Source organism: Acanthaster planci, linkage group LG03 (assembly GCF_054643075.1).
Source record: "Acanthaster planci isolate LZ-2023a linkage group LG03, COTS_SCS, whole genome shotgun sequence".
Taxonomy (NCBI): Eukaryota; Metazoa; Echinodermata; class Asteroidea; order Valvatida; family Acanthasteridae; genus Acanthaster; species Acanthaster planci.
The window spans coordinates 17,593,280-17,617,796 of NC_141779.1; the positions used below are offsets into that span (position 1 = coordinate 17,593,280).

The 24,517-nt window shown below is 42.3% G+C and overlaps 1 protein-coding gene across 1 annotated transcript in view; it reads left to right on the top strand.

Moving 5' to 3' along the window:
* Window positions 1-24,517, top strand: part of dnajc13 (DnaJ heat shock protein family (Hsp40) member C13) — a 49,024-nt gene that overhangs the window by 12,846 nt on the left and 11,661 nt on the right. Inside the window, exons 13-44 of the mRNA XM_087134070.1 lie at window positions 445-511; window positions 758-863; window positions 1,298-1,397; window positions 1,827-1,934; window positions 2,441-2,596; window positions 3,281-3,337; window positions 3,559-3,680; window positions 4,346-4,421; window positions 4,943-5,038; window positions 5,385-5,486; window positions 7,978-8,048; window positions 8,769-8,814; window positions 8,978-9,192; window positions 9,921-10,080; window positions 10,325-10,489; window positions 10,959-11,063; window positions 11,468-11,670; window positions 12,184-12,268; window positions 12,831-12,985; window positions 13,371-13,416; window positions 13,970-14,124; window positions 14,621-14,822; window positions 14,944-15,059; window positions 15,413-15,491; window positions 16,152-16,287; window positions 16,937-17,121; window positions 18,647-18,721; window positions 19,230-19,346; window positions 19,823-20,002; window positions 21,436-21,603; window positions 22,209-22,229; window positions 24,344-24,457. Coding sequence (XP_086990196.1) covers window positions 445-511; window positions 758-863; window positions 1,298-1,397; window positions 1,827-1,934; window positions 2,441-2,596; window positions 3,281-3,337; window positions 3,559-3,680; window positions 4,346-4,421; window positions 4,943-5,038; window positions 5,385-5,486; window positions 7,978-8,048; window positions 8,769-8,814; window positions 8,978-9,192; window positions 9,921-10,080; window positions 10,325-10,489; window positions 10,959-11,063; window positions 11,468-11,670; window positions 12,184-12,268; window positions 12,831-12,985; window positions 13,371-13,416; window positions 13,970-14,124; window positions 14,621-14,822; window positions 14,944-15,059; window positions 15,413-15,491; window positions 16,152-16,287; window positions 16,937-17,121; window positions 18,647-18,721; window positions 19,230-19,346; window positions 19,823-20,002; window positions 21,436-21,603; window positions 22,209-22,229; window positions 24,344-24,457 — 3,789 coding nt within the window. The remainder of the gene's footprint in view (window positions 1-444; window positions 512-757; window positions 864-1,297; window positions 1,398-1,826; window positions 1,935-2,440; window positions 2,597-3,280; window positions 3,338-3,558; window positions 3,681-4,345; window positions 4,422-4,942; window positions 5,039-5,384; window positions 5,487-7,977; window positions 8,049-8,768; window positions 8,815-8,977; window positions 9,193-9,920; window positions 10,081-10,324; window positions 10,490-10,958; window positions 11,064-11,467; window positions 11,671-12,183; window positions 12,269-12,830; window positions 12,986-13,370; window positions 13,417-13,969; window positions 14,125-14,620; window positions 14,823-14,943; window positions 15,060-15,412; window positions 15,492-16,151; window positions 16,288-16,936; window positions 17,122-18,646; window positions 18,722-19,229; window positions 19,347-19,822; window positions 20,003-21,435; window positions 21,604-22,208; window positions 22,230-24,343; window positions 24,458-24,517) is intronic.

Below are 24,517 nucleotides of genomic sequence, written 5' to 3' on the forward strand. Positions count from 1 at the left end.
ACAGAGTAAAGTGAGGGTACCCCAGTGCCACAGTCATCATGCTCGGCTCACAAGGACGTGTTCTGCTCTCCAGGAACACTGACCGTTAGCACAGACTGCATGTTGAAGATTATGCAGTTATGTACATATTTCATTAGCAGTTGGTTACGACTGTGGATGAAAAATTGATTGAGGGTTCATATTGATTCACTCTGTGCAGAATTATTGTGGAGGCCTTTAACTCCAAAGTGGCCTTGGTGAGTAGTCACTCATTTTGTCACATGTACAACGTTCCTTTTGGAAAGGATAGCTATGACTTGCTTGTACTCCAGACTAAGATTTGACCTAAAATCATCAAGTGTAAACAAGGGTAGGCAACAACCTCCAAGCTCCATGGTTTCTCCCATCGTTGTTCAATTGGCCTTGCTGTGTGATTTGTAACTCGTGTTCTGTTCCTATTTGCAGAGTTTCTTTGCAGAAAACAAAGAGAAATTGATCAGGGGAGCCATCACAGCCATCCTGGCAAGGGAAGGTAGATAAGTGATGAGTTAGATTGAATTTGCATTAAACAGTCTTCAGCAGCAGTCAAGGAATTTGCTAAGAGGTCTCTGGGTACAGCTTAGATGCAGCGTGCAATTGGTTACGTTTGAATTCCGCTGCGATTAAATATTCTTTTTTTTCCAGTCTCTCCGTTGAAATACAAGTTTTAAACATTATAAAGCAAATTCTTCTGTTTTGGGGATTTTTTTCTGAAAACCCATTGTTTTTCATGTTGCAGACGACCCACTGACGATGCCAGCTGAGGAGTTGGAGGCTATTTTCCAAGCCTTGCGGAGATTAGTGGCCTCCAAGGCCGGCTTTATGGCCTTCACGTCATTGCCAAAGTAAGCATGGGTGTCATTATAATAAAACAAACTTGAGTGGATATAATACTTCTGAAAAAAAACAAACTTTCAGACTATTAATGGCGCACGCCTTCAGATCCCACTAGGATGGTGTAGACCATTTTCGGACAAGGAAATTTTATTCCGCATTTCATTTTATTAAGCCAGCATTATCAAAGTTTGAATCAATATTTCATGGTACTGTGCTCGTGTTACTTTGTGATCTTCAAGTATATAATAAAAAAAAAATTTTCTGTAGACCATGAAATTTAACTACCTTTTTTTTGGACAGTGTGGTGTTCTTGTGGCTTTTGTACATTCATGAATAGCACTGTTTGGTAATATTTATTTATTTTCAGGGCATTTTATGTGTGATTTGTGTGATGATTTGATTGATTGAGGATTTCACTCGTGTTTCCTCTTCTTGGTCCAAGGTTCCGTGAGCGAGTGGGGCTAAAGATCATCAAGGTTTTGAAGAGACAGGATGATTTTGTCATCCATGCAGCCATTGATATGTTGTGTGCCTTGATGCAGGTAGGGCATGCCTCCAGACGACTGCTCTCCCAGTAGTTATTGTTTGAATCAAGATTGCACCATACCCATCCTGCTCTAACCTTCGTAGGCCTTCTTTGGGGCATTCAGCTGGCATGTGCTTAAGGTCAGATGACAGAAACTAGTAAAGCTAATCTAACAGTAACATTTGTGTTGGCCAAATACACTACCTTGAGATGAAAGTTACTTTCCTTGCAAGGAAAGCACAATAAAAATCATGCTGAACTGCAGTCTTGTTACCGAGATGGCCAGAGGACTTTAGTATTCATTGTTTGATTTACTGTTCGCTTCAAAACAAATTTGAGTAGAAGCCTCACAAGAGCTTTGAGCATTAAATTAAGGTTTGCCGCAGGAATGCTCAACGTTGACAAAGGTGTTCATTCGCTGTGGTGCTTTTTGTTTTCTCCGAAGCCAATGCATGACGATTACGACCTTAGACAGGAACAACTCAACAAGTCCTCTCTTCTGTCCTCTAAAAAGTTCCTGAGCAGTCTGCTGGAACTCTTTAGCTTACATGTGGTAGGTGTTGAAAGGAAATTGCAGTGTCTTACATAGGCCCTCCATTTGGTGATTTATTCCAACACTTTAAGCATGGCACAATATTCATGGCACTCATGAATGTTCATCGTTTGGTAGTCAGAGCCTCATACGAACATTTTCAAATGGCTGCCAAGAATCAGTATAAGGGTGTTTGATGTGACTGAATTTGGCCGTTATGTCTCGTTTTTTTCAGAAATCTTTTTTTTTTTCCGAACAAAAGTAAAATCCTGTGCATGCGGACGCTTTGCGAAATACACCTGATGTCAAGTCATTGAAATCTGTAAATGCATTTTCTGGTAAAAATTTAAATGTTTGTAGACGATTTGCAGAATTGAACAAGGTGTCATCAGTGAATCAACATTATAAACAGGCAGGCAGCAGTGAACTATTCCTTTCAAAAAGGATGCCAAACTGTTCATCTTTTTTTCCTGTGTTGAATCAGGTTTAGCTTCGTCTCAGTGGTTTGTCTGGTTTTTCTCTTGCAGAATCGGGGGACCGGTGCCCTGGTCATCACCTCCCTCCTGGACTTTCTGACCTTTGCCCTGTGTGCCCCCTACAGCGAGACCACAGATGGTACCCTCTTTGACTCGTTGCTTGAGTTGGTAGCTGAGCAAGGAAGGGTGCTCTTCAGGTTATTCCAGGTACTGCTCACCAGTCGGATATGCCTTGCCCACTCCCCTGATACCTTTTTTATTTGCCAGCTGAGAATGATGTCCATTTTGTGTCATTCGCCTTCACCATCTTCCAGTGTTGTAACTGCGTTTGGACTTCAGCCTGAGTTTCTGCTAAATCAATTCTGTGGTGCACAAGATGTTCACAGGGTTTCCTCTCGAATGAAAATATCTGCCTGTCATTTCTCAGGCCATGTTAAAATTGTCTGTCCATTCACAGCAAAATTTGTGAAACTGTTACCCCTTTGGTGCTAATTGAGCCAGTGTTTCCATTGTAACCAATGAATGGAAATATAATGATTTATTCCACCCGTGTTAAAGATTTGGAAAGTGCATTGGGTGTGTTATGTTTTTACAAGCAAAACTTGCCTTCCCTGAATAATGTTTGCCGTCCTCAGTCATATTTGCCCTCCCTGAATAATTTTTGCCTGTCCTCGGTAATTTTTACCTGTCCTTGGTAGCTTCGTAATTTTTGCCTTTAGTCAGGATAGTTGGCTTGGTGGCCAGATGAAACACTGAATTTCAGCCACCAAAAGGCAAACTACCTCACATTTGAGGAGGCACGGGAGACTCTTGGCAATTCTTCCTGACTGGCCAAAAAACCCTGGTGCTCAAAATACATGGGTTAAAACATTTTTCACTTTTCTTTGGCAGCATCCATCCATGACTGTGGTGAAAGGAGCAGGACTGGTCATGAAAGCAATCATTGAGGTAGGATTTCTTTATCACTAAGAACACAACCACATTTTAATAATTTACAAAGCAAAGAATTGTGTGTTCCACTTTGACCTTCTTTATTATTCCCACCCCCCCATGTTAGGGTTGGCTTAAATTGTTTGAAGGATTTTTTTCCACCTGTTCGTTCCCGAGAAGTAGTTTTTTATATTGCGTTTTCACCGACTCAGCAATTTTCTTTCAATGTGTGTCTGTAGGAGGGAGATGCTGAGATTGCAGCTAAGATGCAGGAGCTTGCTCTGGCAGAGGGCGCCCTCCCAAGACACCTGCATGTCGCGATGTTTACATCCAGTTCAGACACGCGAATGCTGACAAACAGGTCTGCCTAAGAGAACTGCTCGTCAGAGGATGTTGTTGTACAAGCCACTGTACACTTTGCATTTTAATAAGCAGCGGCCAAAAAACCTCAGTCTAATATGCTTGTTGAACCTTACAAGAAGTCGCCTCAGTTTCCATTTTAGATGAAAACACAAACCCGGCTTTGATTATTCCAAAAATTAAGAACTGACGCGTCAACCCAGAGCACTACAAATTACACATTGTGCTTGCTGGAAAGTTGTTTTGACTTACAAAGACTGTTTGTCTTTAGAGTATCGCTTCCTCCTGAAGAGCTTTTGTGTGATCTGCAGCCAGCATGCTGTATCTCAGGCATTGCTGTATTCGCGTCCATCACAAATCCTTTCATAAAGTCCCTTCACAAGTCCCTTCACAAGTCCAGTCACAAGTCCCTTCACAAGGCCAGTCATAAGTAACAGGGTGAACAGTGACAAAAGAATGCTTATGTCACAGCTCATTTGAATAGCTTGTGAATTGGCTTAAGACTGACTGACTTGTGATGGAATGACAGGGACTTGTGATGTAATCAAATACGACACCGATCTCGGGGACATAACTGTACCAGTTGTATCTCTGAGACTTTCTCTATATTTTGAAAGCAGAGGGCTTCCCTTTGAGCCAGGTGTTCTTTATTGCTTACTTTTACAGGCAGTTAAGTCGCCATCTTGTTGCATTGTGGATTACCGGCAACCCAACGGCACTTGGACTGCTAAAACGCATCCTGGTAAGATTGTTCACTAATGACTTGGTTTACACACTGATGACAACGAGAATTGTCCAGTGGCAGTGAGATGTTGTAATGTGAAAAAGGATGATCGAAAATAGAACTTTTCTCGAAAGGTTGAGCCTGCACTCACATTGTAACTTATGTTATGGATAGTTTGTAACGATGTGTGTATTGCAGCAAAGTTGAACAGCTGTCATTTAATAGCCACTGTTTGGCCAAATCATGACCTATTCATAGTAATAGAATTACACGAGCCACAAAAAGTATGACAGTATTCAGTATACATAATTGTTTTCTTATCACCATATAAATTGAGGCAATAGACGCTAAGTTGTACATCCTTCATTGTCAAATGCAGGTTAATTACCAGTGTTCACTCTGAATCCATTAAGTAGACATATTGAACAAGATGTAGGTTCTCCATATCATGGTAGCCGACCTCAATTCTATATGGACCCACCCCTTGGTCACTTTTCATCAGACTCTGTTCTTATCGTATCTTTTCTGCTTGATGGCAGCCCGCCGGTCTCCTGGCTTTCCTTGACTCTGAGGATAAAGTGCCGGAGAAGGAAAGAGACCTGATCCACATGAGAGACAATGTCAAGATGGCTCAGGTGAGCACATGGCCGACACAGACATCCAGATTCTAGAGCTACAGTAACCTCTGTTGTCAACGTGTGTCCACACATATGCAACCCGTCAAAGACATAGACCGGGCTTGAGAAATAAGATTTGGGTGTGGTCAGACGTTTATTTGAAAAATGTTTTGCAAACCAAATATTGATGAAAAACTGAAATAAAAATCACACGCAACTTGCCATACCTGTTTTGTGGGATAGCGTCACAAAAAACCTTTGCAAAATATTTACCCGGTGACCTCTTGGGAGAGTTTCAAGGCAGAACTAATCCCGAAACCTGACTTGGCTAAAGATAAAACATGTTGCTTTGATTTTGTTGCAGGACCAATTCGGCAAGAGTAACCGCCATCTCCAGTGGCATCAGATCGAGGGCATGCTCCTTCACTGGAAGCAACGTATCACCAAGGAGAGGAAGAAACAAGATGTAGGTTACCATGACCATGCTGTGTCAGGGATGCTTGGGGCCAGTTTGTGGGTTACTGCAGTGGTGCACATGAAGAGCTTATTAAACTAGGACTTTTGGGGGTTTTTGGTAAAGGCTGGTTTGGACCAGTTGGCGCAATCAAGTGAAGTTCTATTTGTAGATGGCACTATGTAAGCGTGACCTGTTACAGACGGAATTTTTGAAGATGACCGTCTACTGAGAAAGGCCAAGGAAATTGCCTCCAAACTTAATCATTTATTTCTAGGAATCTGAAAAGAGTAATGACTTCAAATGATGTGTGATTTAAGGAGTTGGTTGAACTGAAGCCAGGGCTGTAGTCAAGCCATTCATTAGTCCTGTCTCGAGTCCAGCCACAAAACCAATGAGAAAGTAACAGAGTGAACAACGGCAAAGGAATACATCTGTGTCATGAGTCGTTTGAATAGTTTGTAACTTGACTAAAGACTGAATGACTTGCGATGGTCTTATGGTGGACTTGCAGGGACTTATGAGGACTTATGATGGGCTCAGCTACAGCTCAGCGGCACCTGAAGCCTGTTGAGCGTGTATCAGCTGGTTGGGAGGACTTGCGTGTCATCATGTGTCATTTTTATTTTGCCGTGTGCTGGCTCCCATCATAAAACCTTTTTTGCTTGCATGTTGCATAATTTGCAGTCACTGGGTCTCGTGCAGATTTGCTTTGGGCAAATGCGTGCAGTTATTGGGTTGAATATTAAAGTGCGTGTGTTTCCAGAATCCATTTCCTTGTAGTTTGTGTCGTTTTCGACCATGCCTCATGCATATTCATGCTCAAGAGCCAAATTGTCGCTGGTCCATGCATCACCGTGTGCTAGTGGCTATTTTTGCTGTTTATACCTGGTGCACATGAGGATACCGTGTACAAGTCAAATGTGCTAGTGTACTAAATTACTCCCGGAACAGTTCGCTGGAACTGTGGCCTGTTTGAACTGCGCGAGCTTTACACACACAAGTGCATGGTCGTGCCACCTTTCCCCTTGCCCCTGGATTAAGAATGGCAAACTGAATATGTGGGAGGTATGGTAAAACAAATATGGCATGGTTTATCTCAGGGTAATAGTCTTATATTAGCTCCCCTCGGTATTGGAAATTGCCAAACTAGTTCCCTCAACTTTGCCTTGGCAACTGGTTATGTCAGTTTCTGATACCTCAACAATTCACCCTCAAACCATGTTATATTTGCGTACGGCGGGCATTTGACAAACGCGTCAAATTCTTTTTTATACTAATACTCTGCTTCTCTTCCTTTCATGCTACCTCAACGACCCATAATCCCATGCTTAATGATCCATGGCATATCACACTAGGCGGAGTTGGTAAGTTACATTGCAGTTCCATAGTTCTAAAGCAGGTCATAAAAACTCCATACTGTCTCCAGTTGCTGTCACCTGGGGCCAATGTCATGGATTTCAGGGTTTCCAAGGTCATGGAAAATCCTCCAAACCCTAGGGGTAAAAGTTTCCTTGGAAAGTCATGGTGCATATGGGGAAAAACAGGTTGTCCTTGAGTCCTTTTGCCAGAGGAAATCAAGATCAGGCAAAGGTTACTTTTGTCGGGCTGTTTCTTAGGCTGTATTTTGTATTGCAAAATGGCGTTAAATGTCGTGGAAATTGTCACACTTTACTCCTGGAAAGTTGTGGGAAAGTAATTGAATTTGGCTTTCATTTTTTGGAGGTAACTCTGAGATTTGCTAAACACAGACTTCTGCTAAGCCCAGAAAACATTTGCTTAGCAGAGAGAGGTAATAGACCAAGATTCCATGTTGAGTATCTTACTTGAGACTCACTCTCTGCCGATTAGCACGAAACTGGCTGAGCAATTTTAAAACTAAATTGGTCCCAGCAATATTCAGAATATAAATCATGCGTAGAAACCTTACCCTTTCCATCTAAAAGCTGTTGACTATCACCTCATCTACTTTTGCAAACAGATTTTACATTAAAAACCCACTAGCCTGAAGTATTTTAGTCAAGTCTAGAAATGTAGTTCTAGTGATGCTTAGACTTGATGGACCACTATGTCATGCACTCCATTATGCTGAATAAACCTTTTGCGAATTAACTTTTGACCAAAATCTGGTACACTGAGTTCTTTATATTCACGTGAACATAACAACTTGAATTCTCCATACTAAAACCACTTTTGCCATACCTCTTGATTCAGGGCAAGCTTTTGCTTAGTTACATAAAAGACGCCTTGCAATAAAACACTGTTCTCAACGGATAAGAAGGGCACAGAGAAACCAGTCTATTCCAGAGATGGTGGTCACTATGCGAGAGCTTGCCCCGAATCACGAGGTATAGCAACAGTGTCTTTAGTCTGGGGAATTCAAATCGTTATGTTTATGTGCAATCAGATAACTCAGTGTACCAGATTTTATTCATATGTAACTCGCAAATGGCTTATTGTCTGCGATCCATTTCTTAATGACTTTTTGTTTCTTTATCCACAGAAACCCATAGTGTTGAGGAAACGGCGACAGAGGATAAAGAGCGAAGATAACTGGGATCTCTTCTACTACAAGTAAGCCCTCCTGACCCTTAGGAGCTAACAATGAACCGCCATATCAGACGGCCTGTCAGCAACCGTAATTCCGAGAACTAGCCAACAAATGGTGGAGAACGAGCAATCATGACGACTCTCTGATGATTTCTCAAAAGACTTAGAAATTTGTTGGTGGAATTGGTGAATGACGATTGCGATGAATGTACTCAGCCATGGAGGGGAAGTGCGACCAAAGTAGGACAAATAGGAGGGGGCTTTGAGGGAGGCAATGAGGAGGAATATTTTTGTGCAGAAAAAAAAAGATTGTTCTAAATATAAAGAGGAAATTAGATTCAGGTTCAGGATTGTTTTCATGCTACAAAGTAGCGGAATACATGCGAGGAAAACTTGAATGGAACTTGAATATTTATGATAGTATGGGGAGGTCAGGCAAGAAGTGACAGCTGGAACTGGGTTTGTCTCCGCAAGGAGAATACAACATAGGTCATACAATTTATGATTAAGAGAAATTAATATTTAGCGACTATTAGAAGGAAAAATTCACAAATCCGTCATCCTATGAAAGTAATAAATTACAATGTACTTTTCAAGTGTTGTTGACAGCTTTGTTTGGCAGTTACAGTAATGGCTTCTTGATTACCAGGAGCATTAACCGCATTGAGAAGTAGGTTTTTATTTTATCTTTTATGTAAAGACAATTAGGAAAAATTCTTAGCAATTTTGTTTTCTCCCTTACAGGTTCAACCAGGATCATGCACTACCAAATCTTATATGGAACTACAAGGTAACATCACCATTGATTATTGTCACTCCCTGTCCAAATCTGTTTAATATTTACGCAGATCTTGCATTGGTCATGTTAATTACATGACATGAAAGTTTCCATGGTTGAAACTCTCATTTGTAAAAATCCAGTTGTCAAGGCTAATCTGGACTTCTGTTCTCAGACCAGGGAAGAGCTGCGACAGGCCCTGGAGAATGAGATGCGCTCTTTCCGTACGGACTGCGAGCTGAGCAGCGGCCACACAATATCCTGGAACCATGTGGAGTTTGAGGTGCAGTACGAGTGCCTATCTGAAGAGATCAAGATCGGCGACTACTACCTGCGGTTGCTCCTGGAAGCGGATGAAAGCAATGAGGAGATTAGTGCCATCAAACGATCGTAAGACAACAGAGCTTGTCCTCAAATCCCACATTCCCTGTCACGTCATTCTGTGATTGAGGTTCATTTGGTGTCATGACAGACAACTTACGGGTTTTTCCCAGATGTTATCATTGGGTTGAATATTTGTGCATCAACAACAGGGCCCAATGTCAGAGAGCATCTGAGTAGAAAATGTTTCTCAACACATTTTTTTGCTGAGCCAAAATGAGCAGGGAACCTGTCTCAGGTAATATATATGTCGCATTGCTCTTGGGCTGGTAACTTGTTTTTCCTAAGCATATTTTTTTGTGCTGAGTAAAATCACTGATTGGTCTCTGGAGCCCACGACAAGTAAAGCACCAGAGAAAGTTGCATTTGAGTGTCAAATTCTAATGGAATTTATTTTGCTTTGTCAGTATGACCTTTAAAAACTTGTACAAGTCACACAAGGCAGCATGTTATTCATCATTGTGTAGAGGGTGCTGTTCCCAAATGTCCACTTTGTACAATTTTTTTTTTTAAATGTCCAGTTTTGCTAGTGTCAGACACACAAGTGAAGAAAAATTCAGTTTTGAATTAAGGAAGTAAAAATTACCTCCATGCAGAAAGCCACACCAATATTTCAAACTGCTCCTAAACTGTAAAAGGGATTTTGACTCGGGCTGAAGCTGTGTTGAAAAGGTTTGATATCTTACATCTAGTCTCTCCTCCAGCTGATCCGTCCTTTGTCCTGTTCCTCAATATAGGTATGAATTCTTCAACGACCTATACCACAGATTCCTTCTCACCAACAAGATGCACATGAAGTGCATGTGTCTCCACGCACTGGCCATTGTCTATGGCCGGTGTAACGACGAGATTGGCCACTTCAACGACACACGCTACATCGTGCAGATGCTCGAAAGGGTGAGTTCTTTCTTCAGAAGTACGTGAGCTGCTGGAGCGAGTTCTCGACTCTTTTCAAGAATCCCCAAGTAGCAGAAAGGTCACCAAAGACTGTCTGAGATGCATACAGTCATCAGCTGACCAAGTAATGCTCAGTGCAATTCCTCAGTGTGCCGCAGAGATTGTGAGAGAGGCATGTTTCTCTTTACCTCTCCGCACTGGCTAGTTTTACTCAAACTTGGGATTTTTGTATTACATTGTTCAGTGTACAGACAGGCAGGAGCGAGACAGGCTGGTGCTATTCCTTGATAAGCTTCTTTACAACAGGAGGAATGTCAAGGAACTCATCGACGCTAATGGAATCCGAGTCCTGGTGGACATCTTGACATTAGCCCACTTGCATACCACAAGGGCTACAGTTCCAACCCAGGTTGGTCGTTTTGAGTCTAAGATATTTGTGTGTTAGAGGAGCTGCTGCTGTCCTCTCGTGCAAAACCTTGGAATTTGGAGTAAAGCAGTTTGCGACTGCTTGTAGGACATCAGAGGTCCACTGTACTGTCTCACTTAGCAGTTTGTAGAAAGGGTTTGCTAACAACCTTTGTGTGTATTTTAAGTAGGGTTTCGGCCAGTGTTTGAAAATTGGGTGTTCAAATTTGCCTAAAATGGCCTGAAATTGAAACGGTTAAAGTTGCTGAAGTAGAGAGTCTAAAAGCCACTCAGACACCCATCTCACAAGGAAGAAAATAATTATTCCCCTGACTTGCAGGAATTTGCCCTCATCCACGCATTTCAAGTAACAAATGCAGAAACAGTGCACTCTCAAGAGAACAATGTTGGGAGACAATGAAGTAGCTAACAGTGCAAGGTGTGTAATGGTTTTTTATTTGCGGCAAATTCAGACCAACGTGATAGAGGCAGCCCCAGATTCCCAAGCTAGCACCGAGAAGGAATGGTACTATGGCAACGTTGAGAGGGAACGACTTGGTCCCTTCAGCTTTGCTCAGGTGAGAACTCACAGTCATGTAGCACTTCCTCCTTTTCTCATTTTTTTTTGTGTTCAAATGAAATATGAAACTGAAAATTGGCTGGATAGAATTTTAATATTTGTGCCTTCTTAAAAATCTGGTTTAAAATTCATAATACTGTGTAAAATGACACTGGGACTGTTTTTATACCAGACACCAAATGTAAAAGTAAATGTTTATTTTAACACATAGCCAAGTACCAGACTATTCCTAATTAACATTCATGTGATTAGTTTTTGAACATACTAACGACCCCACTATCAGGATGAGAGAGCAGGTTGCCATGGGGTGATGCTCTGCTCGACACCCTGGAAACGAAGTTGCTGCCCCGCAGTCACCGCGCATAGTAAAACAAATTTCCAGTCCCCTTTTTGCTGTCACAGATGAAGGACCTATGGGAGGAAAGTGCCATCTCAGCCAAGACCCGCTGCTGGGCCCAGGGCCTGGAGGGCTGGAAGCCCCTTCATCAGATCCCCCAGCTCAAGTGGGTACTGCTGGCCTCGGGCGCTGCTGTCTTGAACGAGAGCGATCTGGCCACCATGATCCTCAACATGCTCATCAGAATCTGTGGCTACTATCCCAGCAAGTAAGTTCTGGTTGTGGTATGAAACATTTTGTGAAAGCGTTGTTATTCTGTTATTTTTTTGAACAGGTCACAGAGCTTGGTAAATTAATCTGACAGTGGTCAACCCCCACCAGGTTCTGTGCGAGAAGGTTCCATTTACTTGTAGTTGCACCTTGGGTGACAAAGTTAAGAAGCACATTTCATGTTGGAATCATCATCATCGTTTCTCACGTTTATCTTCTTTTATGCTTTCTCTAAATATTTTAAACATTGTTTTGTTTGCTTGACAAGTCCAAAAAAGACAAATAATAAAAGATTACGAATTAATAAAATCACTCAAATTGCACTTCCATTAAATAGTTTCTTAATCCGGCATAAATTGCCAGTTTCGACTTTTTCAGCCTCTTGCATTGATAAAGAGCCTATCAAGTGCAGCCTTACCCCAGATCATAGCAGCAAAAGAACAAGAAATGCCACGTTTCCTTGCACTGAAAGGCTGCCAGATTCAATTCAGTAATTTTTTTGATACTTCAGAGATTCAGATGGAGCCATAATTCGCCCATTACCAAGACCAAAGAGACTCCTGTCAGATGCTACCTGCCTACCACACATAGTCCAGGTAATTATGGCATGCCATTTACTTCAAGATGCTGTTTCATGGCTCCAAGCACATAATATTACATTAACAGAGACTCTGCATATTTCATGGAGACCGTAAGCAGTAACTACAGCAGAAGGCATGCTTACCTTGAATAAAATTTGCTTAGGTCAAAGTTGCGGCAATGAAAATCTCCCATACTTGCACAATAGTTGGCACAACCAGGCCATGAAATAGTGCTAAAGATAAGCAAAACTTTTCTGCTATAGTTAACTTTTGTCGTAACTATCAGGTAGTGACATGAAATTGGGCCAACAATACCAGGCTTGTTGGAATAGTACAGTTTGTTCTGTTTTACATTTCTTAACCCTAACAGTCCTCAATCCTTCACCTGTTGGAGGACTGAGGACTGTTAGGGTTAAGTCACTGGTAGACTGTCCCCTGTAACAGTCGAATCAAGATTGATACAAGTCGTTAGAATGAACTTCATCTCTGAATGAAAAGAATGTGTAAAATGCTCACTAAACATTATAAGGTTATCCTGATTTGCAATTGGGTAATCCATACTCTGTCGGTGCCACAGCTCCTGTTGACCTTTGACCCCATCCTGGTGGAGAAAGTTTCGGTGCTGATCTTTGACATCATCCAGGACAATCCAGGCCTGGGCCGGCTGTACCTGACGGGGGTGTTCTTTTTCATCATGATGTACACAGGGTCCAATGTACTACCCCTGGCATGGTATGGAAAAGAACTGCCGAATCATCATGGCTTCTTCATGTCATGTTTTGATTTGCCTGTTTGGTATTGTTTTTGTACGTTAAGAGTTTATTTAAGACCTGCTAAAAAATGCTCACGGACGGGAGTGACCCGTGATCCCAAATCAACATCGGATGGCAGTGGAATTTATTCTGTTCACTTTCTGTGAAACTCTTGGCATAAACCTGCTGAAAAATTTTGCATTTGTTTCGTCACTCAGTACAAATTAGAGTAAACAGAGAATTGTTTATAGTTTGTGGTCGGTCCTTCTGCATCATCAGCATCACACACTGAAAAATTGTTATTTCATTTTTTTTGGGGGGGGATATAATCATCATTTCAAATTGACTTGTTATTTTTCACACAGGTTCTTGAAGTACACTCACATGAGGCAGGCCTTCAGGTCTGACGAGGTAGGTAGACTATCGGACAAGCTGGCAACCAGAATTAGAAGCCATTATCACAGTGGCTTCACACTCATGAACAGGAGGTACACACAATCAATGCCTCTTTGACTGGTATCCTGCTGCGAATTGCCAACTTACACACATACAGTGACAGGGTTAAGAGAAAGTGCATCAGTGTAGTACCTCAAAGGTGATGGAGTCCTTTTGAACCTGTTTCTTAGACCTGTTAGTCACATATTGTTTCTTAGAGCTGCACGTATGGGGACATCATGCAGGAGCAGTAGTTTGTGGCTCCTGCAGGGTGTTTGCACTGGTTTGCAGATTTGTGGTTTGAATTATGCACTAATTTTCATCGGAATGTGCACAGTCCTGTAGCATCTGATCGTGACCATGAATTTCATGCATTTTTCCCTTTTTGAAAAAGACTCACCCGTCAAAATTTTTCATTGAGTCTTTCTACGCCCATTTTGTGTGTATCCATTTAGCTAGTGGCCGTTAGTCATAAGTCATAGGTAGTAGGTCACACAGGCTGCATTTACAATTTTCTCATGTGACACAGGATAAGCAATCAGACACCATGCACCGCAGCATTCTGGGCCGCATTTTGCCCGAGGCCATGGTGCACTACCTGGAGAACCACAGCGCCGAGAAGTTTGCCGAGACATTCCTCGGGGAGTTTGACACCCCAGAAGCCATCTGGAGTGCTGAGATGAGGTGAGGCCACGGGTTGAGGATCATAGGTCATGGGTACTTGCTGTATTCGTGTGAAGTAACAATTATTTTTCATGCAAAGTCTGGGTCTTTGTGGAAAAGGAACGTATAGCATAGGTAATGGTGTCAATTGCTTTACAATGAGAAGAGTGGGTGGGAAGTCTAAGAGGACTTTGTAGGATTCAGGGATGTAGATCCAAGCCACTATCTTGTTATTTAGTGCTCAATCCTCTTGAAAGTAAGAACAAAGAATAACTAGTGATTTGGGGTTGGGGTGGACTTACCCTCTTTGTAAATATTTAAAAGGAAGAATTTTAAATTTTCATTTTGATATTTGTCTATCAACTGTTGGCTTCCTTCATTGTTTTTGCTGTGAAAACTAAAAAAATTTAGAGTTTCTTTCAATTTTTGAATTTTTTTCAAGACTGCAGATGTAACGATGCAAATGTACGTTTCTGATCAGTTATTAAAGCAGTTCATTTTATCTATTTTTTCCTAGGCGTATGATGATTGAGAAAATAGCTGCCCATATAGCGGACTTCACTCCACGTCTTCAGAGCAACACACGGGCCATTTACCAGTACTGTCCCATCCCTCTCATCAACTATCCTCAACTCGACGGCGAGCTGTTCGTCAACATCTACTACCTGCGGCACCTCTGCGACAAGGAACGCTTCCCTGATTGGCCCATCAGGGAACCTGTAAGTGAATGTGCCGTACACCTGCTGTTATTTCCTAAGCCCCTTTTACTCTGTGAATTGGAACACTGTCCTATCATGTCTCGGTCTAACCATCTGATTTGACTTCTTGCGCCCTCTGTAGGTCAAGCTCTTGAAGGATATCTTGGAGGAATGGAAGAAAGAAGTGGAGAAGAAGCCACCCTCCATGTCCATCGAGGAGGCCTATGAAGTCTTGAAACTCAAGACGGCTGTGGGCGGGTAAGCTAATAAGTCCATTGCACAAGGCTAACCACTGCAGGTTTGCCTTGACCGATTGGTTAAGTTACATGAAAAAACTTAATGCTTCAGTTGCAAAGCGTCTCATTTAGTAACAGTCTGGGCAAAATGGGCTGCTGTTTTCTTGATATTTCCAAGTAGAGTGTGACCATATGCATTCACACTGACAATTATGTTCGGCACTCCCTACATCAAATGGCCTTGCAGTTTTCCGTCATTAAACCGGTAATCCAGACACCGCAAAGTGTAATGTGAATAAAGCCTTAATGCTTTTGACATCAACCAAAACAGCAGAATTGTTGGATGATATCTGTTCATTCCTAATTTGATCTCAGCCATGAAGAATCAGTGATCCGTAAGGCCTACTTCCGTCTAGCACAGAAGTACCATCCTGACAAGAATCCTGAGGGCAGGGTAGGTATAAAACTCTCCTGCCAAACCTCAGTCGAGCTAGTAACTGGAACCCCAGGCATCAGATACTGACCAAATATGTCTGGTTCCAGGTTTTTTTACTGCCGAAAGCTGTACATCATCCCAGGCCACCTTTGTAAGGGGAAGCAAAACTTTTGGTTGACATTTTGTTTCTAATGTTTTCAATAACTGTGTTTTTCACAGCTAAGAGGGGAGCTAGAGTGCATTTTGTCAGTGTAGCACGTAGCACAGATATTGAAAAAAATAAACCATGGTTATGCAGCTATCATGTAATTGGGTACCTAGTTCCAATACAACCTGTAGAAGCTCACCTCGTTAAATGGTAGTCTTGAGTTGCTCTTTCACTAGTACAGCAAGTCGTGCATTTCAGCAAACCCCTGTGCCACCATCAGACCATTACACAACTAATCATCTAGAACCAAAGTTCCTTCTACACTGTCTCACAGTTTCATTCTGTTGAAAAGGGCAGTAAATCATGGAGTGCATAATTCAAATTAATCTCAATAAATTGTTTAGAAATTCCACACCACAACTGTTGTGTTTGATTTCAGTTTCTACAAGATATTGTAGGCTTTCAAGGCAAGGATACAACACCTGCATTTGTTTTCAACTCTCTTGTGGAATGTTTTTTGTTCCGGCTAGGATATGTTTGAGAAAGTCAGCAATGCTTATGAGTTCCTGTGCAGTAAATCCTCCAAGCACATGGATGGACCCAATCCTGACAACATAGTGCTCATCCTGAGATCTCAGAGTATCCTCTTTGAGAGATACAAAGACAGTAAGTCCAAATTGTCAGAAATTGGAAAAGACAACCATCTCACACTTTGCTTGCTCAAAAGTACCGAAGTGAATACGTCGCGCACAGGTATGTATGCAAAATTGTGAGAACGGCATGTGAACCAACATGTGTGTACTCCGTTCCTGTGCACACCACTTCCTGGTTCAAAAATCACTTCACACTTTGGTACTATGTGTGATTGCATGCTTTTAGTCTAATTTTAGTAGCATACTTTATTCCTGAAGAAAATATGCCATCAGCGTGTGCATATTGGTGTAAAAGAACCAGACGTAAGACTATTGGCCAATCATATCACCTGATACTAATGCAGATTTGCATAACATACTCAAAGTGTAGTGTCATTTCAGAAAGAAATTTGAATGTTAAAGCTGCATTCAATTTTTAGGATATTTTGCATTCTTAGATGGTCTATTCTTTGGTGATGTATCATTGTTTTAGTACATGATAGTAGGCTTGTGAGCGATGCTTTCTCATATGTATTTCTAGTATTGTCCAAATTTAAAGACAAACCGTATCCAAATATTAAAGAGGAGCAGAAAGTTTGCAGAGAACATATTCTTAAGTAACGTTGTTGTTAAGGGCCCTTCAAAAAGACGTGTAACCGGTATTCTGTTTTCACTGTGACCAGTCTTGGAACCATACAAGTATGCGGGCTATCCCATGCTTATCAAGACCATTCAGATGGAGACTCACGATGATGCGCTGTTCTCCAAGTCTGCCCCTCTGTTGATCGCTGCCAGCGAGTTGGCCTTCCACACTGTCAACTGCTCGGCGCTCAACGCCGAGGAACTCTGCCGAGAAAATGGCATCGAGGTAAGATCTTAACCACTTCACACTGGATAACGTGTAAAAGCGCAGGGATTGTCTGTGTAGTAACACGGACGGTGTTTAAACACGTTCCTGCCAATTCAGTGTGCAGTACTGAGGGATTCCCATTGTGTTACATACCTGTTTACATACAAAGTGAGGACTTTCCTTTGTTCTCCGGTGTTTAAGGAAACTTGAGGAAAATGCTCCTTTTTCTCTGACTAGGATAACTCCTTCGAGCTGGATTTTTTGATGATGATTTCCTGGACTGTTCCTCCTCATTTTGTCACAAATACCCTTGACCCCAAAATGCCTCTGAAACTGTTTTTCAGAGGGGGGAACATTGTGTGGACGTGTGCAAGTCCACACTACGCCATCGCACCCTACATTATGTGGACTTCGTTTGTGCTGAGGTCCACACTATGTTTGGCACGCCTGCACACACGTGTGTATTTGCCTACAACTGGGGACCCCCCATTGTTCCTCTTTTGTTTGTACTTTAACTTTTTTAGAAGACAACCCATATGTTTTGTACACAGTTGTCAATCGGGGACCCTCTGTCAATCGGGGACCTTATTGTCCTCTATTGTTCAGGGTCCCCCTTTGAATGCAGAAACAAACTCACACACACACAAAGAGACTCTAACTAGTCCTTGGAGGTTGACCTTATGAGTTGCCCTCAAGCAGCCGTAGGCCCCAGCTAGGCATTGTAGCAAATATGGCTGCAAGCATCGAGTTTCAAAAAAAGTGATGATACAGTAAGAAATGTTGCACAGATCTTGAACAAATGACCACCAAGGGTCAGCATTTGTGTTAACGTCCAAATTATTTAAGGACTGTGGTAGTATCTTGTCCGTTTATAAAGTTGGTATTTTCAGCTGAAAGTAATACAGTGCCCGGAACATGTGTGACTTGGAATATTGACATTTGGATGTGATCAGAAAGAAATGCGTGCTGCTGGTAAAAATGAAGTTGTTGAACACCAGTTTACAGATGCATGCTAACTTCATTGTATTAATTATATCAGTTAACCCCTTCTCGACGAGAATTTCTTTCCGAAAGCCGATTCCAAGAATTCCAACCTCGCTTGGCCACGAAGGACACCTGCCAAACCGCAAATTCTCGGTTTGTGGCCCACCGTGCTCTGCACGCTTTGAATTACACGGTGAAAAGGCTGATTGTTCGGTGGCATGCGGCTCTACTCAAGCTTCCACATTCCCGTTGCCTCTTTTCAAAGTGGGGACTATTGTGAAGCTGGTGATTATGATGCAAATTCGGTCTTTTCATTTCTGGGCTACACACAAAGACCAATTACCATATGTACAAGAGCCAGGGTCTGCCTTCTTTCACCATGTTCGCTCAAGCTTGGGTCAAGAATAATAGCTGAAAAGCGGGCTGAGGATCTCAATTTTTAAGGTGTTTCTTAACGCGTCCCGGCGTGAAGGGGTTAAGACATTTCTGTGAAAAAATACAGTCACCGGAGTAGAAACTGCTGGGAAGTAAAGTGATTCTCCTTTGATTTTCACTGAAGGTTCTACAAGAAGCCTTTGTGCGTTGCGTTGCAGTGCTCGCCAAATCCAGTAAACCTGATGACTTGGCCGTGCAGGTAAGATTTCGGATCAAGGTTCTCTCCCCGAATGCTTTGTTATCATGTCCTGTGCACTTCTCTTGGGACCATTACAGTCATTGCTTTATTCTTATTTCCCTTGAGATGTACACTTTGCAACCCAATTTGGAAAAGACTTTTCTCTCGGTGGGGTGTAGACAAAAGCCTGATTTCTTGTCCTCCCAAAAAAATGGGTGTGTCCACAATAATTCCTGGGCATATCTTGGAGAAGAAACTCGCCATCTGTTTCCATAGCCAGACATCAGGTTTCTTTGTGCGTTTATTTCTCAACAAACGGAGATACAAATAGATTTGAATTCTCAAAATTTGAGGTAACGAAATTAAATATTTCATTCTGATTCTTATTGGTGAATTTTTAAAATGTTTGTTCTGATCTTCATTCTTTTGACTTTTAAATGATATGCAAACTCGCCCTTAGTGCAGTGGTTCCGTCATAGGCATGGATAGTGTAACCAGGGTGTCTGTCTGTTTGTCACTCTGTCCACAGGTGTGCATCAATGTAATCAAGTGTTACGCCGTAGCAGCACAGTTTGAGATGTGTCGGGACCGAATCACTGAGATGCCAGCCATCATTAAGGATTTATGCAGGACTCTTTACTGCCAGGTAAAACCCCACAGACTTTGAGGTAGTTTGCAAACCCCAAATTCAGCCCGTGAGTTAACGGCCAAAGCAGCAGTTTGGAACTCGTCTTCTTTAATGTAAAGGTTTTTCTTTTTGGCCCCCTACCTGTTTCCTTAATGAGGAATGTTTACTTATCTTCTCAGAAATCAGAATGCTCCATTATCTTTTATCCCATCCACAATCCCCTGTTATGTTCCATCATTCCTTTTGCGGATTTCCGGTAGTCTTGATGCATTTTAAGTGTACAGCCGAAGTTCAGACATGTACGTGATACAATGTACATAAATATCCCACAATAGAAGGAATTTAATTTATTGTACCCTTCAGAAGATGGTAGGCCATGTGCAGCCCTACTAAAGCTATGTTTGTCACATTTGTCATTATCAGATATATCGGTGATGGTCTGGAAACCTTACAAAGCCCTTCAAGTTTGTGGTCTTTGTTGTTCTTGATTACAGCACCTAACTGCCTTGTGCATTGAATCCTGTAAGTGTGTGAGTGCCTTCGCTGTGGACAAATACCTCCAGGATCACCTGCAGCAGGCTGGCATCCTATGGCACCTGCTGCTGTTCCTCTTCAAGTATGACTTCACTCTGGATGAGTCTGGGGTAGAGGTGGATTCCAGCACCAACCAACAGGTGAGTGATCTGACTGTCCATCACTCTGTCTGTCTGTCTGTCTGTCTGTCCTATGGCACCTGCTGCTGTTCCTCTTCAAGTATGACTTCACTCTGGATGAGTCTGGGGTAGAGGTGGATTCCAGCACCAACCAACAGGTGAGTAGATCTGACTGTCCATCACTCTGTCTGTCTGTCTGTCTGTCTGTCCTATGGCACCTGCTGCTGTTCCTCTTCAAGTATGACTTCACTCTGGATGAGTCTGGGGTAGAGGTGGATTCCAGCACCAACCAACAGGTGAGTAGGTCTGACTGTCCATCACTCTGTCTGCCTGTCTGTCTGTCCTATGGCACCTGCTGCTGTTCCTCTTCAAGTATGACTTCACTCTGGATGAGTCTGGGGTAGAGGTGGATTCCAGCACCAACCAACAGGTGAGTAGGTCTGACTGTCCATCACTCTGTCTGCCTGTCTGTCTGTCCCATGGCACGTGCTGCTGTTCCTCTTCAACTATGACTTCACTCTGGATGAGTCTGGGGTAGAGGTGGATTCCAGCACCAACCAACAGGTGAGTAGATCTGACTGTCCATGTCTCTGTCTGTCTGTCTGTGTGTTCCATGGCACCTGCTGTTCTTCCTCTTCAAGTATGACTTCACTGTGGATGAGTCTGGGATTGAGATAAATTCCAGACTCATCTAGATTCATTGCTCTGTCAGGCTGTCTGTTTGTCTGTCAGTATAGGGGGGTGGCTGTCAAATCTTCAGGGCCCTCATGCAGGAGACATACTGTACTTAACAAAGATGGCAGAAATGTAGACTTTACAAAGTTTTCTAATTTCAGCATTTTGGAAGTTCCAATTGGATTAAAAAGTGTCCTCAATATGATAGCTTTAATTACAATAAGCAGTCATCTCCTCAGTTAACAATGAACCAGGTCAAGCATCTCTCAAAGAATCCGTGTCAGCCGTTCTGTGCCTGCCTGTTAGTATTACTGTTGATAAATGTTCCAGCAGTGTTACCTGAAATAATACTTGCATGTGCAATATTTTTATCCACTTAAGGGTACAGAGCTTTCTTCTGCCACATCACAAGTGGAACAGAAATGAGCAGTTTTTCCTAACCAATTTTTTGCAAAACTGTGTCGAAGGAATAATTGACAGTGTTAAAATAGTTACACAGCAATAAAAACACTTAATAGTACATATTTCTACTAAATGCCAAATGAATGTGTCTTCCATTTCAACACATAGGATGTTTAATTTGCTTTTTGAGGCAAAAGTTGCTGCCAACTAAGGATTAACTTTCTGCAAGCGTCAGTGGCTTAACAACATGTTGGTCAGTTTTTCAAAACCAGACAGAGGTCTACCGAGAGTGACTCGCTTGAATGTCTTCTAGTTGATTTTCACTCCCTGTGCTTTCCCATACGGTGTTTGCATTTCGTCCTTCTCCTTTCCTTCAGCAAATGGCCAACAACCTTGCCCGGCTGAGCCTGATTGCTCTGACCAGGCTGGGAGGTTACCGTCAAGACGAAGAGAAAACTCCGGAGAACCCCGCTATCCGCAAGTCCTTGTCGGCTCTCCTCACTCCCTTCCTAGCCAAACAGCTGTGCCTGCAAACGTCCAATCAGGTCAGTACAGTCTAACAGGTCCGATAGGATTCCATGCGTTATCCTTAGAGAGCCGTGTGAGGGAAAAAGATATGTTTGACATGTCTGACCCTTATAAAAGTAAGAGAATGAAGTCAGAAATGTTCCAAGTGGAACCAAACCTAAAGAAACGAGGTTCTTTAGAGAGTCTAACACACTGTGAATCAAAAAAAAAGAAAATACTTCTGCTTCCGGTTTACCAACTGACCCTAATTTTATGAAGCTTTCATCCCCATTCATTCTGTTACATCAGCAGAAAAAAATTGAAACCCGGCGGGGGGATACTTACCAACTTTACTGCTGCAGCAACCATGGCTACAGCAGGCTATGAATTGGTCTCTTGATTGAAATGTTGGCCATAAATGCAGCCTTATTAGCTGTGACTGTGTTTTTGCTTAGCATTGCCTCCTTGTTTCTTACAAAAAAGAACATGTTTAGTTGACCCCAGTGTTGGTCATTTATCACAGAATATGTTGCCGTCAGATTTTGCGCGTTTTGTTGGACGTCCTACTTTTTCACTTGTTACTCTTTCTATTGGTTTACCCATAATGCCTTGCTTCTTTCATTCCAATGCACACGCTGATTAGGTTGCTGTGCCTGTCAATGAGGTAAGATATGATGTCATCCATTGCCGTAACCACCACTCACTAAGTGTTAACCACTTCCTGCCGGGGACTCCGGAATCGGAGGCGTATGGTTTATATGCTGGCCGGGGTCTCCGAACTCGGACAAAGGAAACAGGGCCCTGTAACAAAAGACCGTACTCCGAACAAAAGACCAGGCTGCTGGGAATTACCGACATTTTTCACTCTCAAAAGTGGTGATAATCCAGCCTTGTTTTGAAACCGTATACCAGGGTTTGGGGCATTGAGAGCGAGCGGATTACCATCGGGGACAAAAGCGCTCTACCACCACAGCGATGAGCCACACAGCACCGCTGCACGCTAATCTGGCCCCTATTGAAAAGAGGTCAGCAGGGCACTAAGCCAGGTTCGTGAACAAAAGACAGTTATACAACACCGCACAATCTGGGCTCTTTTTAGAAGGCTGCAGGCCTGGCTGAAATACTCGGGTGTCAATGAAGGTCACCTGTCAACTTAGAGTAAAGCCTAAAGATTACTTCGTGCGGCTATAAATGACCGTTAAATGAAATGATGAATTTTTGAAGGATTTTGAGAACGGAAAAAATGATAGTCATGCCGGCCCAGCATCCTCAACCTTGAAAAATGGCCCGGCATGAAGTGGTTAATAACGTCACATCTCCATGTAGATGAATCGAATTGAGTTCAATGGAGATTCAGAGAACGTAGAAATCATTGTAGTGATATTTCTGCCTAGTTGCGGACCAAAAGTGCTTCACATTTGTAAGTTGCGTGACACTTGTTAGGGAATAGATAAAGACCACTTGCTTAACAAGTATTTAATTTTTCTGAGGGTATTAAGTGTTGTTTGAATCATCCATCCAACCAGACTAATACAAATACAGTGTTAATTGTCTTAAGGATATTTTTCATGTATGACTAGTGTTTCAAATCTATCTGAACTCAACCCTTTTGTTCTTGTTGTCATCCCTGTATATTGGGATTGGTTTCCAGATTTTGTTCCTGTCAGAAATGTGTGTGCCTGGATAGCTATACGATGGTTGGTTTGCTGGGGTCCCAATAAAATGGCTCTGATAGGGTCACTTTTTTTCAGAATTCCTCACTTAAACTTTTGATCTTAACACTCTGATATGGTTACTTTTTTTTTCAGAATTCCTCACTTAAACTTTTGATCTTAACACTCGTCATGTTTACTGTTGATGGTGTAGAAATGTAGCACTCCCTACCACAAAAATAGAATATTGTTCTCTAATAATCTGGACAGTGTTTCACTAACACAAAACAAATCAAAACTTAGGGATAGATAAAAACAAGAGAAAATGAGTTGTGAGTGTAATCTCTTCATCACAGTTTGAGTTTCTGTCGGACCTCATTAATTCCTAAGAATATTTTCATGGGTTTTGGGTACTGTCTTGTCTTCTGCCTCTTCATATTTTGCCTTGTTATATTTCCACCTTTCAAGAGCAAGTTAAGGATTATTTTCTTTGCTGTTGTTTCAGTGTGCCTCCGCGCTGCCATTTGTAGATAAAAATATATCAACATGTTAGTGAAATGGTACATTGTACGTGTCTTGCATGTCAGTTTTGTGTGACCCGAGTGTTCGCATGTCATGACCATTCTGAAATTTCTGAATACACTTCTCCGATGAGAGAGTTTTGTGACTCTGACAGTCTGCTGAATGTGCAGCTTTTTATTATGAAATCATTCCACCAACAGAGTAAGCCCTCATAGTTTTGAATTGTGTCATTGTTTTGTAGAGATCAATCGCAGCACGTGACCACTGCACGCTCAGGATCCCCCCTACCCTGATAATGGCAGAAGCCTTGCATCAGCCTCTTTCCAAAATAACTAGTTCCTACTATAACAGTGTGTGTGGGGGGGGGGTGCCCCCCTGAGTGCACAGTGACCTGATGCAGTGATTGCCCTGCAGGAGTACCTGTCATTGTAGTAAGATCCATGTTTATCCAGTTCCGTTCGCTGATCCCATGCCAGAGGAATCACCAGTGCCCCCCCCCCAGCTTACTGCTACACCTTCACATATTGTCCTTAAGCGAGCATTCTTTGACTCCATAGTACAAGTTGTCCAAAGTAAGCGAATGCCCTAATTTTTCATGTTGCAGGTTTTGAAGATCATGAACAGCAACACGGAGAATCCTTATCTGATATGGGACAACTCAACCCGGGCGGAGTTGACAGAATTTGCTTCCAAACAACAGCATAGCCACATAAGAACTGTGAGTAGTCTCTCTCGGATGCATCAATTTACAAAAAGAAAATGAATCGGTTTACTCTGC